We start from the raw sequence: 16307 nt of genomic DNA, 5'->3' as shown, positions 1-16307 counted from the left end.
GAAACAATGTATGACGAAATAGTGTAACTTCAGTTATCATCCACTGCAACTACCACCTATCGACTTCCTGTGATTTGGAGCCACGCAACTTAGAACCACATATTAGGGAATTCAAGGATGCTCACACGAAAAGACGAGCTTCACTTTCTTCCAGATGTCGCAGAGTACTTCTTAAGTCGGGTAATTTCTTATCCAGTCATCCTTGAAACTGTCATTTAAATCTTACCAAAGCCATCAGTTTTTACTCCTTGTCATTTTTCATAAATTTTTATGTTGTTATTAGAAAGGGTGTTACTTTCTTGAGTTCCTGCTTAGCTAAATATCTCAATTTGATTCCTATGTTGTCTGATGATTCTGGTTTGTTGGGAAGGAATAAGGAAGATAGAACAGGTGGAGGTTTTGCCATACGTGTACGTGGGGTGTGTTCGGTAGGAGCAAAATTTGAAAGGTGGAAATGGACAAAATGAGGCATCAATACTAATGCTTGTATTGCATCCTAATACCTTGTCACCTGTCATTCATCCATTCCCCCTTCCCATTTTCACTCCTACCAAGCAGACACTGAATCCTTACTCATCACAACTGGAGTCTTGAGAAAACTATGGTCCTCTTTATCTGAATGTTTCGTCCATCATCCTTTCTGATTATTAATTAACATTTGCAGATGCTATAATAAGTTTATTGGCTATGTATTACAAAGAAGTTTTGATCATTATCTTGTTAGCATGGTTAGGCTTTCAGAGTAGGAAAATTGTAGGCATTAAATTCTTTAGATAGCTAATGTGCTCTTATTTTTCTCAGGCTGTTGAGATATCTAGCAATGAATATGAACCTTCTGAAAGAGACATACTCTATGCAGAAGGGGTTACTCAGGGAAATGGTTTGGTGTTCATGGAATTCTCACTCGATGGTCATTGCCCAAAGTCTGAAACTTTCACTGATAACCTTGATGCTCAGCAACCTCAGATCAAGTAAGCTATATTAATTTCTCTGAGATTTAAAGCCTCTGTTTTATAAACGGAAGGTTTCAACTGTAGTTGAACCTTTTCTCTCCTCGTTTCTTCTTTCCTTGGATTTAATTTTGATATGCTGTAATCTAATCATTTATTGCCAGTCGTTACAAATATTTGATTCTCACAATAACTATGGCAAAAGTCATTGGTATGGTAATGTATGATTGGTTGATGATGCCATATGTCTCAGTGTGTGACATTAAAGATTTATTTGCCAATTAGTTTTTAGAGGGTAATGGAAAGAAGGGAAAGACTTGATAGTCATGAAATATATTTTTGAGATGATTCTTAAACTTTCCATGTCATCTCCTTCTCCTCCAAAACTAACTAGTTAACATATACTATTAAAAGTTTTTCTAAGAAAATGATAAGGTTGTTTGCCTTGTAACCTGGAGGGTCATATGAGTTCTAATCTTGGATACAACCTCTTCGCTTGCGATGATAAGGTTTTATAAATCATCTCTCCCCGAGTTCCACTAGGTGGAAGCCTTGTGCACTCGAGTGCCCTTTTGGAATGATCTGGTGGTCTATCTGGTCATTTTTCTAGTAGTGTAAGGTCTAATGGAACCCTATTGTACTAGGTCAAATGTTCGATTCCTAGGAGTGATACTTGTTGGGAACGACAACCACGCAACTCAAAAGAGATTAGTTCACTGAATTATAGGGTGAGGGAATACCCTTGGTTATACAAAAAATTCTAGAAAATTACCATCAACTTACATATCTTTATGTATGAAAAAATTATAGAGATTTGACAAAGTTTTACATTGATTGTCGACTGTCTAATACAACTTTCACCTTTTACCTAGACTTAGGTTCGACTTTGTATAGGATCAAGCACACATACGATGGTTTTTGTGTTACTGTGTATGAGATGGGTGAATGAAGATAATCTAGGCAAACATTTAAATTTATTTGCCCTTACTTTCCCGTCCAGAAAGACTTGTATAGCTTTTCTTTGTTGCCTTAGGTACCAACTCATAAGGGTGAATGCCACGGGCATGAATGAGGGGTGCAAGTGGGTTGAAATGTTTGAAGATGTTCGAGCAGTATTCTTTTGTGTTTCCCTAAGCGACTATGATCAGTTGTGGCTTGCCCCAGACAGTAGTGGAAGTGGAGCCCTTCTTCCAAACAAGATGATACAAAGCAAGGAGCTTTTTGAGACCATGGTCAGGCACCCTTGTTTCAAAGATACCCCTTTTGTCCTGATCCTGAATAAATATGATATCTTTGAGGAAAAGATTAGCAGGTTCCATGATTTTTGTCCTGTGTGGGCACATCACAACAACCAATCACTAGCCCATCAGGCTTATTTCTATGTTGCCATGAAATTCAAGGAGCTTTATGCTTCTATCACTGGGAGAAAACTTTTTGTGTCACAAGCTCAGGCGAGGGACCATGTTACTGTTGATGAAGCATTCCAGTACATAAAAGAGGTTCTCAAGTGGGATGAGGAGAAGAATTACTATGGTCCACCTGAGGATTCATTTTACAGTACAGACATAAGCTCTTCTCCCTATTATGTTAGACAAGACTAATTGTTCATTAGAAAAAGTAAATTATGATTTGGTTATTTGCCCTTTTTGTAGAGGTAGAAAGGGTGGAAATGTAACATGCTGGCAAGGCCTTGTTTTATATAATATTTATTGTCTTTTGAAATTTTAATAACTACAATAAGTTATCGATGGTTTTGGTAGTTTATTAAAGCTGAACCGTTTATCTGCATGTATGCATTCCCCTTGCATGTGGAGACAATGTTTATTGGTACGTGCTACCCCAGTGAGCGTCATTGCCAAATTGTGCACCTCTTCTCTCTGTCAACTCTGCTCTCTTATTCCTATTTCTCTTTGATTTTTTCAACATAAAGAAGAGGAGAATGCCAATTTATGGAGCAAGAATCACAATAAATTGAAGTTCTGAAATTTACTTAGATATGCAGTGTGGTCCTTCAATGTTATCCCCTTTGTCATTTCATCACCCTTATGAGAAAGCAGCCCAATATTAACTAGCAGAAAATTTATATCACTGCAAGCACAAAAGCACCAACTGAAGCTCATGAAAAAATAGATAAAAGAGAATGATTGCATGACATAAATAAATGAAAGGAGACTTCTAAAGCGAATAAAAATGGCCGTATCTAGGAGAAATTCCACATAATAGTTCATCATCACTCTAAAGCGTAAAAACAGCCTGATTCGTACTGATTCACCATGTCTCTATGCAAGTTAGGCAACCATAGAACCAATTATGTCTAAGCCAAATGTATGAGGTTGCACATTCCAGTAGTAATCATTCAAAAGCAGCAGGCAGAAACCAAATGAAGCACATAAAGTTGTGGCTATAGCCATGTGACTTGAAAATCTCTTCAACTTTAGTCCCCTAGGATGTGTTCCCTTTTACTTAAGAATTTGTTACAGAGAGCAGAAAACAAATATAGAAAAATCATGATCCAATCAAATCAGGTGTTTCTGCTTCGATGGACAACAACGCAGTGTGTACTTTTTCTGTCCAACCATCCAGTCGATCCCGTAAGGATTTGACCTGTTGAATTCCCAGAACTCTTGGCTGCACCCAGGAAACATGCACTGTCCCCTCAACTTGATCAATTATACCCTCAATTAGGTGAACCTGTAATGAAAAAAAATCAGCACTATAAGCATCACATGTACAAGCGCTATAAAATTTAACAAATAGTTGTCAGAACAAAGCATGTGATGCTTGTAATTGAGTTCTAGATTTAACATATGTCATTATTATATTTCCATTAAAGATCATCCCTTACTGTAAAAATAAATATAAACCAATTGACTAGTGAGAAGTTGGTAAATCAGGAGCAACTTTAAAAAAAATATATGAAGAAACTTATTTACATTCGCCAACCTAAATAGATTGAAAATGTGTTGTTTTAGATGGCTTAGTAATAAAAACATACAAGCTTCTTAAATTGCATTTTTTAAGAACTGCAAATAAAACTTACAGATAGGCTCTTCATCAGGAGATGCTCCACATCCTCTATAGAAAGTTTTGTACGGTCTGCAACCACACTCAAGGGAATGGTTCTATCTTCGGAAGGCCGACTGCAAGTAACCACGAACAGTTTTAGTTGGGACTTGGAAATAAAAAGCACGGTTATCGTATTCATCTCCAAATCTGACATGATGAATCTAATAAATGCATATAATACCTGAATATAATCTCCATCAGGCAGAGAATATTAACCTTTTCTAACAACCTCTGTTCATTTTGAACTAGTGCTGGTTGAGCCCGTAAAGCAGCATTATGAACCCGACATAATTCTTGATATCGAACTAAATCACCAGAATTAAATGCCTGCAGAATATAGTAAAGCCATTCCACCTTTGTCCCCAGAAGGCTCTTAATCTGTTACAGATATTAATATAAATATCATCCAGCAACATGTAGTTTTAAAAGAATAGATAGATGAAACAAATAAATTTGAAGAAATAGGCATTAAAATTTGGTGAAAGACTTACTATAGGATGCGCAAGTAGCTCCCCAAAGTTGTAGATGTTATCCCCCAGCAAAGCAGAAAGGGACAAATCAAATGCCAGATCCTAACAAATCAAAAGAAAATGGTGAATTAATTATATTACATTCATTGATAAATAGAAAACAAAATGGCAAATTATCATGAACTCTACTTAAAGAGGAAACAAGTCTCAGTAAATGAATTTTACTGATCATAAAACCATTTATCTTCAAACCCCTCCATGCTAATTTTACATAAAAGGGGAGTGATGATGAAGTAGTGACGATAAAACAAAAATAGCATAAATTTTTTCTATATGATACATGACACATTTGGAAGCATTAGTGGGACTTTTATCACTAAGACAACTTTCCAACTCAGTACTGTAGAACAATTTAGCTACTGCATCCTCCTAATTTCTTAAATTGATCTAAAAGAACCTAGTTCTGAAAGGCCAGGCCAACAGAAGAGAAAATCCTCCACCTTAACTCGTAGTTCAGGCACTGGGACCCATAGCAGCTAAAATGAGAGTCTCCAGGCTAATATGAGTAACTCTATACCAGCTAACTGAGAATAGATATCATTCTTAAAACAGACAGTTAGATGTATGAAGAAACACATGAACTAGTCACTACTCCCCAGTGCAGATTAATGGCCTTATTCCTATGGTTAAAGAAAGAGATACCATCCTAATCATCTTCTATCCTCTTCCCCTTATCATCTTCTATCCTCTTCAATCTCCTTATCATCTTCTATCCTCTTCCCCTCCCTTTTCCAAGAGATTAAAAAAAGAGATACCATCCTAATAGTTTCACACTATTTTTAAATGCTAACAGCAAAAGCCAGATATAAAAAATATAATACTCCAGACAAGCAAGCCCATATACATCATGTTCAAAAACAAGCTGCAATTCACGTAAGTAAATGTATAATTTGCATTTTGTTCAATGAAATCAAATCTTCTAATGCCTCGTTCTTGAATTCCCAAGGATCATACTTTTCCTGTTAAAGAAAGGATTTGTCTTAGCTACAAGACTCCCCTTTAACAATCAAAACGTCCGAAACAATTTTCAGATCCGCTTCTAATATCCCTTTGCGGCTACACTTTATAATTCATAGTGTGAGTAGGCAGAAGAAAGTGTAAGAAATAGCCATAATTTGACACAAACAAAATGAATAAATTAATAAGACATTTGAGACAATTCCGATTAAATTATTATATACCAGCTTGAATGAATCTGAGAGAGACTCCACTGATGTGTATGCCAAATAGAGAAGAGCACTTTTGTAGAACTCGGCAAATTCCTGGCGGGACTTATGATACTGGGATGATACCCAGTAGTAGCTAGCATACACAGATGGGTCAATATCTGTCATGCTGTCAAGTGTACTTTTTCCATCTTCTAGAAGTTTCTTGCACTCCTTCTGGTCACCCTGCTCAAGCTTAAATATTGCTATTTGCATCTTAATGTAAAGAATAGGTTCTTCAATTCGCTGTTCTCTAGTGGCTTGAAGCTTCTCAATGATTCCGTCAAGATAACCAACAGCAGCTTCTTTCTCAGCATACTGACGAGAAACTATCACAGCAAAATGTGCAAGCTTGAGAAGGTTGATTTTTGTCTCAAAGTCAGTGATGAAATTGTTATATAACTGTATAAGAGCATCACCGGCCTAAAAAGTTATAGAAATAATAACTTGTCAAACATAAGACAAGAAAAATGACACTACAAGCAAAATGAAATAACAGCATGTGCAAATTGTGCGACATAATGGATGACATCAAACATGACAGGTAATAATGAGTAGTGGCATTAGCAAAACAATGACATGGAATAAAAAATAAATTTACACTCAAATTCTGCACAATTTCTGTCATACATTGCATCTTGGTACTGAATTCAAATGACAATTTGGAACAAATCATTCATTTGCACAATTTTTAAAGGAATTGAACATTCAAATGTATTTTAAACTAAGATAAAATGATAACTCCCAAGATGATAAAGACTTGCTAAACGCAATTGCCTGTTCTTTGGGATAATTAATGACAACATATAATAACATAACCTGGAGCTGATAATTTTGGTTACTTCCAGCTAAGAATGTGATAAAAAGGTTAGCCTACTCAAATAAGACTTTGCAATGAAGATCCTCATTCAAAATAAATCTATCTGGAAAATGGTGGAAATCCACATCCCCTAGCTCATGAAGTACCTTATCATAATAAAACTATGTTAAACTTAATTGATTGAACCTTATCATTGCCTTGTAGTTCAAATTTTACAATGCTAGGTTTAAATTGAAACATCAAAGTTGCTTTGTGATGGTAGCGACAGTTTCATTCATATGACTCCACACTCTGATTTCAATAGTATTTGATTAATCAGTCACATATTTCACATTCCAAAAGGGTTGCCAACTTGCCATATCCGATATCTCAAACCACAATATGACAGCTAATGCTGCGTTCTGCACAAGTTTTGAACTACAATACAAACACTGCAATTTTGGAGTACGAATAGACAACAATCAAGGTAAAACTAAAAGCAAGAAAACTTATTAGCTTTGTCAAATAACAAGGAGAATCATGTGGTCCGAGTGGCAAGGACCTCAGTTCGCTTTAGGCAATGATTCGGGTTGGAGTCTTCTGAGATAGGTTCTGGGAAAGCTTTGCCCCGGCTCGACTCGGTTTAACAAAAAAAATACAATTATACAAACTGGCAGAATAAGAGCTTCATTCACTAATCATCCCAAATAATCTCCTCCAAGTATGATAAGTAACTGAAACAAATCAGAAACCCAAGAACCAGTTTCTAACAAAACCCTCATTTCCCGAATTGCACAAAAATATTTCAACTTCCTAACTAAGTCAATCCCAACATTCTCAGATCCAAAATATAATTCCAAACCAAAAAGCAACATTTTCCCAGCGAAAAAGCTTTTCACACTCCCAATCGAAACAACTCAAACAATAAATTGGGTAAAGGGAATACAACCTATAAGTACCACAATTATAATTATTATAGCTCGCATCCACCTCAACTCCTAAATAAAGTTCAAACCGAAAACAACAACAATCAAACCTTAGTCCCACTAGGAGAATATCAACTACATGGATCAAACGAGAGCATAATGTTTCTATATATCCTGCCGGTTGATAAGACATTGAACTTTAAATCTTTCCTAAACATTTCACCTATGATTTTTCTTGGTCTCCTTTGCTTCTACAAATTAGACTAACCTCCATTTGGTCGACTCTCCTTATTAAGACTTCTAACATTCTCCTCCACACATGCACAAACCACATAATGCTCAATTCTAACATCTTTTCTACATAGGAGAAACCCCAATTTTCTCCTCAATGCATTCATTTATAATCCTATCTTGTCTAGTGTGTCCATTCATCCCATGCAACATTCTAGCAACATGCTCCTTTTGAGATTTTAGCACCCAATATTCAACCTCACACTACATTGCCCGTAAAATTTTCACCCAGTTTTAGTGACACTTCAATATCACATATAATATCTAAACACTCCGTCATTTCATCCACCGCTTAAAGTTCAAACCAAAAATAAAATAATAAAAAACCCTAATTCTGATGACGAAATAAACAGAAGTAGCAAACACAAGGAGAAAGATAGAGTAATTTATGGAGTAATTGGAGCGAGAAGTGAAGGGGTAAAATGGGAAATCTAACCTGAAAAACAGCGAGAGCAACGAACTGTTCGAGCTTGAGAGTAAGCTGGTGCCATAGCTTCTTCTGGTACAGATCTGCAAGAGAATTGTACCAATCGGAGAGTTCAGGGTGCGAGTTCCGTAACGTATCCAAGTATTGCAAAGCAGCCATGGCCAATTTCGCGATTCAAAACACAGAAACTTCTCAATTTGGGGTTCCTTTTCTATTTATAATATACGATTCTTTGTTTTGTGTATTTTGATATTTTGCTTCGATTCGAAGAAATGCATCAACGTTGGTTTGCCCTATTCGACGTCGTTTTGGGTTTTTGGTATTTTTCATTTTTCTATTCCGGGTTTCGCGTGGCTTAGAGGATCAAAATTAGGGTCTCGCTTAGACCGTTGGATTTCTTTTTTTCTTTTTCTTCATCTTATAATGGAAGGCTACAGTTATATTTGGTAAGGAAATATTTTAGGCATACTATTAGAAATTTGAAACTTGGAAATAATTTGGGTAAATTTCATTCTAAGTTTGGTTTGGTTGATATAAAATATTTATGGAAAGTGATTGATTTTTCAAATAGAACATTGATTGAAAAAGAAACGTTACAAAGAGAGTATGGATCATACTAAAAATTTGACAACTTCAGTTTGTTTACATTTTTGTATTCCATGAAATATTACCTTCTTATGAATTTTTTAATCAAATCTTGTATCAAATAGGAGAATTTCAAAAATAAAATATTTATTGTATCAAGCATCTTGTGATTTAGCTTAATCATTATTTTTAATCATTCTTGGTATCTTATGTTTTTTATAAGTCGAATGTAAAAAAAAAATATAAGAAAGATATTATGTATAATTCAATCAGGATGAGAAGTCAGCAGCCTAAGCTAGGAATGATTATGATTAATTTAAAAAGACATAATTTGATAAATTAACTAAAATGACTATGGCTAGTAATCAACTAAATTTTCCAGACACGTCTCATTTAATGGATTATCTGATCCACTATAAGCTTTTGATTTATGGTTTTTAGTCTTTACCTAACTCTTAAACCATTTTAATTTCTTTTACCATTTTTTATTTAGTTTAAAATCAATGCACAGTTTAATTTTTTTTATATTGTTAACATATTATTTAACTTTGATTTATAGTATCTTTGTTTAGGTTAACATATAAATGGTAGATAATTTACTAACAGTATAAAAAACATTTATATTTTCAATATACACATATTAACTATTTTTTTATATAAGAAACTTCATTTAAGAAATCTGTTATTTCCTGTAATTTAGTACATATTAATTTTGTTAGATTTGGTCGTTTCCATTCATCGGATATTCTTGTTTACATTATGAGTACTGTTTTCTTAGGAGATGCTCTTTCTAGCATTTAAGATGTACTTTAAACTAAATAAAATTTACCAACACCTATGTCATAACTCATAACTACTCATACCTAAAAGTTAAAACATGGGGTGAACATATATTTAACATTGTTTCAGTCTTTCATGTTTCCCTTCAAATTTAAAAAACTTAAAATAATCCCTAAATTTCTTAAACGTGGATCAAATTATTTCTTTTTACATATTTTACAATATCTATAGAAACTAATTTAACCGCCAAAAACTAATTTGAGCTAACACAAAGTATTCTGATGCACATATAAAATTTTATCCGGGTGTAATAGTTAATAAGGCTGCATGTGATGATAATATAAAACAAAACAACAAATCTCACATGATTCCTTGCTTGCCCACCAAACACTCCATACTTTTCCCAAATGAGCCAGTCAGTAATAAGGGACCATGTTTATATATACATTTTTCATATCATTGAGATTATCAAAGAACCAAGCAAGTGATTTTAATCAACTACATGGTCACATAAAGTATCTTTATTATATAGGGTCATTCTGACTTTGGGCACCATAATAATAAGTGGCAACTACTTAATCCACCACCAAAACCAATTCAATCAACTACAGTTTCACCAAAGCCATCAGATACATTGAATGCAACAAATGATTAATCTTATCCTTGTGACTTCAGAACAAAGCAAAGTTACCCCTCAAAAAACTCTATATTAACCAACCTCTCTTTCTTTCCTCACAACAACCACAAAAGCAAAATGGTGCAGCAAGTAAAGGCTTCACTCACATGCTTTATTATTCTATTCCTCCTTGTCATAGCTACTACTTCTTTGGTATCAGTTCACTCTAGTAACACAGAGATACACACTTCCAAAGTGGTCAAGGAGAATCAAGCTTGGGAAATGAAGCATAGATGGCAAAGGAAGACATGGATGAATCATGGAAGCAACCGTGGACCTAGGAAACACCTTGTGAATCCAACAGCTCAGAATCCATTTCAGGGTCTTGAATTTCCTGTTTAGTTTTCTTCTTTTCCAATGCTTTAGATGTGTTATTTTTCAGTTATAAGAATCAGCCATGTTTATGTGTTAGTGTTATCTTCATACCCTTTTCTGTGTATGTCCCAATAATTCCAGAAATTTGGTTCCTTGTGTCAGCATCATACTACAAAATACTCTTACAGTAGCACCTTTCAAGACAATGTGCATGACTAATGTGTTGTATTAATGTGATATATTAGACATAAAAGGTTGTTCTCTACATCAAATGATGGAAATGAAGTTTTGCTTTCTTGCAATTGTGTACTATATTTATAGTCTAATTTACAGGCAATGCCACTGATTTGGTGGAAACAAACTACTCAACCATAAGTATACATTAGACGCTATGTGATCTGGATTTGATATAGGTGATTTGTTTTGGTCAAAATGGAGTTGCATGGCTTCAATGTAGAAGTTAGTTAGAGTTTCAGGTCAACGCTTCAATAATCAAATTGAAAAGTATTGCAACTATTTTGTCAGAATGCACTACTATAAGAATTATCTATCTACTTAAGCCATCCACTATCAACTATAAACAATGTCATCCATTGTACAAAATTGGCCACCTGTCCTAACATAATTTATTCAGTGAGAACATAATCCTTGAGCTTAATGGACCAAAGTTTCTTATTGGATTGATTTAATGTGCTATTTTTTTGGGTGGAACAACAAGGCTCAACATGTAGATAAATGAGATTTTAAATAATTTGATCAGGATTTGATTCTATTATGTGCACAAAAAAACTTTGTTCAGAGAAGTGAAATAGACTTCGATGACCTTTACGAAAAGCAATTAATCTAATAATCTCTGCTTATCAGCTTGAGAATATCCTAGTTGCACACAAAAAGAATGGTTGAATGGACTACTGTACTAGTGAATTTTTAGTAGGTAAAATATTTCTGCAAAGTAATGCTTCAATTGTAATATTATAACACCTAATGCTTGATCAGGAAATGTTGTTGCACCTTGTACCTTTTGATAAGTAACTGTTGAGTTTACATTAACACAGTTCACCTCCATGGTCTTTTTGCAATTTGGTACACCATATGTACAATACCATCTCAAGTATCATTGATATAATTTTTTTACACCTAATAATGGGACATAACTAATGAGAGATGAGAACATTAAAAGTATTAATCTTTGACCATACAATCATATATGAATGGTCAAAATTATTTTTTGCTTAAATGTAATCTTGTTCATCCATACAAGACTAAATTTTCAAGATTAATACTTCTCATATGAGATACATTTAGTCAGCAATGAGGGTGAGAAATATTAATCTTAACCATATAACCACACTATCAAGATTAATTTTACTTGAATCTAAGTGTCCATAGCAGGAATAGAAGTATGGCAGAGTACCAGAAATGAAAATAAGTGTGTGGCTCAATATGAGTGATAGCTCAGCATTCAGCACCTTAATAAATTCCACCCTTCGCTTTCCATTCCTTTAATTTTAACTTCTACCAAGCATAATCTAAGTAAACTGAAAAAGTTGAGAGCACTACATAGGAAAGCAGAAAAAAGCTAAATCTTAAATGGGCAAAGGGTAAAAATTCTGAAAATATTACTGGAGTACGTCTTCATATAAAGCAGCTAGTAAAAATGTCTCAGATTTGACTTTCATAATGATACAACATTTGAATATACATATAATTGAGCAGTATTATTATATTAAGAAACAACAAAGGAGAACTAAAAAAGATGAAGGGAAGGGAATAGAGGGGTATCACATTTAAGATGATGGAATATATGGCAACAGAATATACCATATTAAAAACAATACCAGTTTAGAAGCCTGAAGCATTACACTCCTCAAGAAGTTTTAAAATATTATGTTCTGGGGCACTGACAGATGGTAGAATCATTCGATTAGGCTGGGATGTTCTTGGCCTTGTCACAGCACCTTCGGATTCAAAGCTCCCCTCTTCCTTCACTACTGGCAAGTCGCCTCTTCTTCGTACAGTAGCAGATACTCGCTCTTTCCATATTCTTCCATCCTGATAATTGACAAACACAATTTCAAAATCCTTAAATCCAAGAGGTTTTCATAAAATCATTATGAAACTTTAACACCCCAAAACAAACAGGAAAAGAAGACCATCACTTGTACTCTAACTCCATGGCCTACTTCAATAACTTTCAGGTATCTGTGTCCAACACGTATTTGATATTGATACTTCATCGATAGTACCCATAGCGTATCGAAATTATATTTTTTGAAAAATAATTAATTTATAAAATCGATACATCCCAGATACGTTACTCTTAAAATGTTTTCCAGATACCTCATAGACACTCAAAATACCACATAATAGCATTTTAAAAGAAAAAAGATATAACCCAATGGACTTGTAGGATGTAGCTATAGAAATAAAACAAAACATGCATATTGCATAAATAATGAATAGGAAATGCTATCGGTTAGGGACATAAATTAATTGAGAAAAGAAAATATAAAAAACATAAATTAATATCTTATATTATTTTGAGAAAAGCTATTGGTTAGGGACATGGGGACAAGATTTTTTTGAGACAGATGATCTTTGTCCGGAAATTCATATGCATAATATTAATTATCTTTTAAAGGGATTGATCATCTTATGACAATATGAATTACATTTTGTATTTAGTGATGCCTACAAAATATTCCTTATTTAAAAATTCTTAACAACAATGATATGTTTTATGGATTTTATGTACATATTTTATATGCATGCCTCAAATGTATCGTATACTACATTTTCAAAAAAAAAAAATACATATCGATATATCAGATATGTATCATATATGACACTCGTATTGGTATTAGTGTTTCATAGCATGGCCTCCACGCAAGCTAACGCCTTTGGTTTATGTGAACTCAACTCAAGTATTAACATAAATCTGATTATCAGATCAGAACTAGCTGTATATATCATACTAATGTGCATAAATGACATTAACTATGCCATGCTTGTTGGCTGTAATGACACTAATAGGTCTTAAGCATACACAGCAACAACTAAATAAATAACATAACTACTTTAGGAAACAAAACAAAGAATTATTTGAAAGATAGTAAAACACCACTGCCTATGCCATAGTATTGTGGTCAGTTATTTATGGAGTTATAACTGACCTTTCTAAGTAATTGCTCTTAAGTAGTCTTACAAGAATAATTGAAATCCTTCAAGTTTTTTAATATTATGGCATTAATATATCTTATTCTACATATGTTAAAGCTGACAACATATTAAAAATGCTTATCTGGTACATTTTGGCAACTGAATAATATAAAAATGCAAACTTCAATTCATCATATATTTTTTTAAGATTCCATAAGAAAACAGGATATTGAGTCTTACATTAAGAATGGATGGTTCTGGTAAAGGGCACTGAATTGGCCTATCATTGTCAAGGGGTTCAATTGGGTGTTCAACTGGCTTAAACTCAATTGCAACTTCAATTCCATGAGAAGTAGCAGTGACACCAGTTGCTGCAACAACAGCCTCTGGGTTTTGGGGTATCACCTCCCTCTCATCCTACATTAAATGAAGTCAACGCATAATGCAAAAGTAATATCAAGTAGCAATTAAAACTTCTTAGATAACATATATAAACAAACACCTAAGTAAATAAATAAATTTCTGGTATAATTTTTCTAATCCAACAATCAGGGAATAATATTCTTTTGCGGCGATAAGATCAAATTATTCAAACTATTCAAACTGATTCTTTTGTGTGATGGGCCATTTTTGTACGTGAATACAGAAAAAAACTATTCAAACTGATCAGATCAAATTATTCTTAAAAAGTAAAAACAAAGAAAAGAAAAGCTGATCTTCTAATAACTTAAAAAGTAAAAACAAAGAACTATTCTTTCAAGTACAAATGTAAAAAAGAAAACAGTGGATTACAAATAAAAGGGTTCATGAGAAGGAGAAAAAAACTTACCAAGGCACTTTGCGTGCGTCGATGGATATTCCTTCCTACAGAGAATCTCGAAAAAATACCCACCATATTTTCAACTGAAAGTCGAATACCCAGAAAGAAAAAACCGATTTTTCTGATGATGGTGCTATTATCTTCTTAAAGGGTTGATTTAACTTCAAGTCAAAATCACTTAAATCGATGCTATCACAAAACGGGTCAAGTAGGGCCTCGAATTGATGCAAATTTTGTTGCTGGAGTGAAAAGCAAGAGAAGACAAATCATGTGGTGGGAATGTGGATTCTTATGTTCAGTTGTTTGAGCAATTTTAACTACTAATATTAATTAATAATCATAGTGATGCTTTGGAATCAGTTGAGCAATGGAATCAGCAAAGTACGACAAAAGAAGATAAGCTTTTATAAAGCAGATTTGATTCTGAATCAGAAGATTAAGAATGTACTAATACAATATATATTTTTGGAAAAGGTTAGTGCATCGTTAAGGAGAAAAAGTTTTGTATCAGAACTCAGAAGATTAAGAATGTAATGATATTCACGGTTTTACTTGATTTTTTAATGTTTGTTTAATCATGATTGTTCAAAGATTATAACACTTTTTCTATCCTCACCTTTTGCCTTGTGTGGCTCAAAATTGTCTATGGAACAATCTAGAAACAGTTCAAAAAACAACTCATGTCCAATAATCTCATTCAAATCATGCATCTAAGCTTATTCCAACCATGCACTTGTGTATAAAATATAGATGGAATAATACATGTTTTATTACCAATAAAATTAATATATGATTGTAGCACACCAATTAGGACAAAAATGTTGTCCCAAATTAGATGAATAATGCAAAAGTTAGTCGACATATGTATAAAATGATAAAATATATATAATATTAGTAACCAAAAATTAGATATGATATTTAAATGAGATAAATTTAGATAAAAAATGTATATACTAACAATATAAAAATTTTATACATTTTTAATGCATCATTCAACATTCATATTTATTTTTATTGATTTTTCAAAAAACAAATAAATAATACATTAATTATATATAAATTTTTACACTAATATTATATAGATATTATATTCATATCTAATAACAAAACAAATAGTGGAAGTTTTATGAGGTGAAGGATAAATGGCGATGGATCATCAATAAATTTTAGATATTGACTTTTTTTACTTAAATAACAAAGTTTTATTAACTGCTTACCAAAAAGATATTATTCTAAAAATACATGAAAAGATATGTATGGGTAAATTTTATACAAATATTTACCAATAATTGTGGTGTCATGAATTGAGCTGAGCGAGAGTTTCCGGTGGCGGCGAATGACGGAAGCGATGGAGAATCGACGATAGTGATGTGAGGGCGTTGTATAAAATAATAAATCAAAGAGAAACCACAACGGTGAAGAACCAAAGGGTTTCATCTATTGACGTCAATGTTGGTGAGAATCTGGTACGTTGGTGCATTCGTAAACATTCAATTTTATGTCCCCCTTTTGCAATTAGGTCAATGTTCTTATTCTGAATCAGTAAAATGTTGCTATGCCATGGATTTGTTGTTGGAATTTCTGACAATTTATGGGTCACAGATATAATTCTATAATTGTGTTATGGCCATTATGTAATTAGCCAAAATATAAAATGATCTTAAGTAATTAATTTGGTGGGCATATGTGTCATGAAATAATAATAAGTGTAGATACTTGCAATTTCTGATTTGATGAAGGGACTGAATCAGAATTATTGCAACTAAAGTAGTAACCAC

The 16307-nt window shown here is 33.4% G+C and overlaps 3 protein-coding genes and 1 long non-coding RNA gene across 4 annotated transcripts in view; 2 read left to right on the top strand and 2 right to left on the bottom strand.

The window, feature by feature from the left end:
- Positions 47–3455, top strand: LOC109349066 (extra-large guanine nucleotide-binding protein 3-like). Its single transcript, XM_019589714.1, has 3 exons — positions 47–180; positions 802–971; positions 1984–3455. Exons 1-3 carry the CDS (start codon positions 118–120, stop codon positions 2549–2551), a joined length of 801 nt encoding a protein of 266 aa, XP_019445259.1. The 5' UTR covers positions 47–117; the 3' UTR covers positions 2552–3455.
- Positions 3133–8448, bottom strand: LOC109349064 (26S proteasome non-ATPase regulatory subunit 13 homolog B). The gene is made up of 6 exons (XM_019589713.1): positions 8204–8448; positions 5728–6174; positions 4508–4588; positions 4198–4394; positions 3991–4090; positions 3133–3641 (listed from the first exon to the last, which is right to left on the bottom strand). The coding sequence occupies exons 1-6, from the start codon at positions 8351–8353 to the stop codon at positions 3456–3458; spliced, it is 1161 nt and encodes a 386-aa protein (XP_019445258.1). The 5' UTR covers positions 8354–8448; the 3' UTR covers positions 3133–3455.
- LOC109349068 lies at positions 12312–14941 on the bottom strand. Its single transcript, XM_019589716.1, has 3 exons — positions 14539–14941; positions 13950–14126; positions 12312–12602 (listed from the first exon to the last, which is right to left on the bottom strand). The coding sequence occupies exons 1-3, from the start codon at positions 14602–14604 to the stop codon at positions 12393–12395; spliced, it is 453 nt and encodes a 150-aa protein (XP_019445261.1). The 5' UTR covers positions 14605–14941; the 3' UTR covers positions 12312–12392.
- Positions 15741–16307, top strand: part of LOC109349063 — a 1394-nt gene continuing 827 nt past the window's right edge. The window contains exon 1 of the long non-coding RNA XR_002107913.1: positions 15741–15995. This is a non-coding gene — a long non-coding RNA (uncharacterized LOC109349063). The remainder of the gene's footprint in view (positions 15996–16307) is intronic.

The sequence above is a fragment of the Lupinus angustifolius genome, chromosome LG06 (genome assembly GCF_001865875.1).
Source record: "Lupinus angustifolius cultivar Tanjil chromosome LG06, LupAngTanjil_v1.0, whole genome shotgun sequence".
NCBI classification, from domain to species: Eukaryota; Viridiplantae; Streptophyta; class Magnoliopsida; order Fabales; family Fabaceae; genus Lupinus; species Lupinus angustifolius.
Note: the sequence above shows the minus strand (reverse complement) of the source record. Positions and strands in the feature narration are given on the sequence as shown.

Bases quoted from the DNA above. Each gene is read 5' to 3' on its own strand.
- LOC109349066 (XM_019589714.1), top strand. From the start codon at position 118: ATGCTCACACGAAAAGACGAGCTTCACTTTCTTCCAGATGTCGCAGAG. The intron at 181-801 runs GTAATTTCTTAT...TATTTTTCTCAG, and splicing joins CAGAGTACTTCTTAAGTCGG to GCTGTTGAGATATCTAGCAA. The intron at 972-1,983 runs GTAAGCTATATT...TTGTTGCCTTAG, and splicing joins GCTCAGCAACCTCAGATCAA to GTACCAACTCATAAGGGTGA.
- LOC109349064 (XM_019589713.1), bottom strand. From the start codon at position 8,353: ATGGCTGCTTTGCAATACTTGGATACGTTACGGAACTCGCACCCTGAA. The intron at 4,395-4,507 runs GTAAGTCTTTCA...TATCTGTAACAG, and splicing joins AGCTACTTGCGCATCCTATA to ATTAAGAGCCTTCTGGGGAC. The intron at 4,091-4,197 runs GTATTATATGCA...GGTTACTTGCAG, and splicing joins CTGATGGAGATTATATTCAG to TCGGCCTTCCGAAGATAGAA.
- LOC109349068 (XM_019589716.1), bottom strand. From the start codon at position 14,604: ATGGTGGGTATTTTTTCGAGATTCTCTGTAGGAAGGAATATCCATCGA. The intron at 14,127-14,538 runs GTAAGTTTTTTT...CATTTAATGTAG, and splicing joins GACGCACGCAAAGTGCCTTG to GATGAGAGGGAGGTGATACC. The intron at 12,603-13,949 runs GTAAGACTCAAT...GTCAATTATCAG, and splicing joins CAGAACCATCCATTCTTAAT to GATGGAAGAATATGGAAAGA.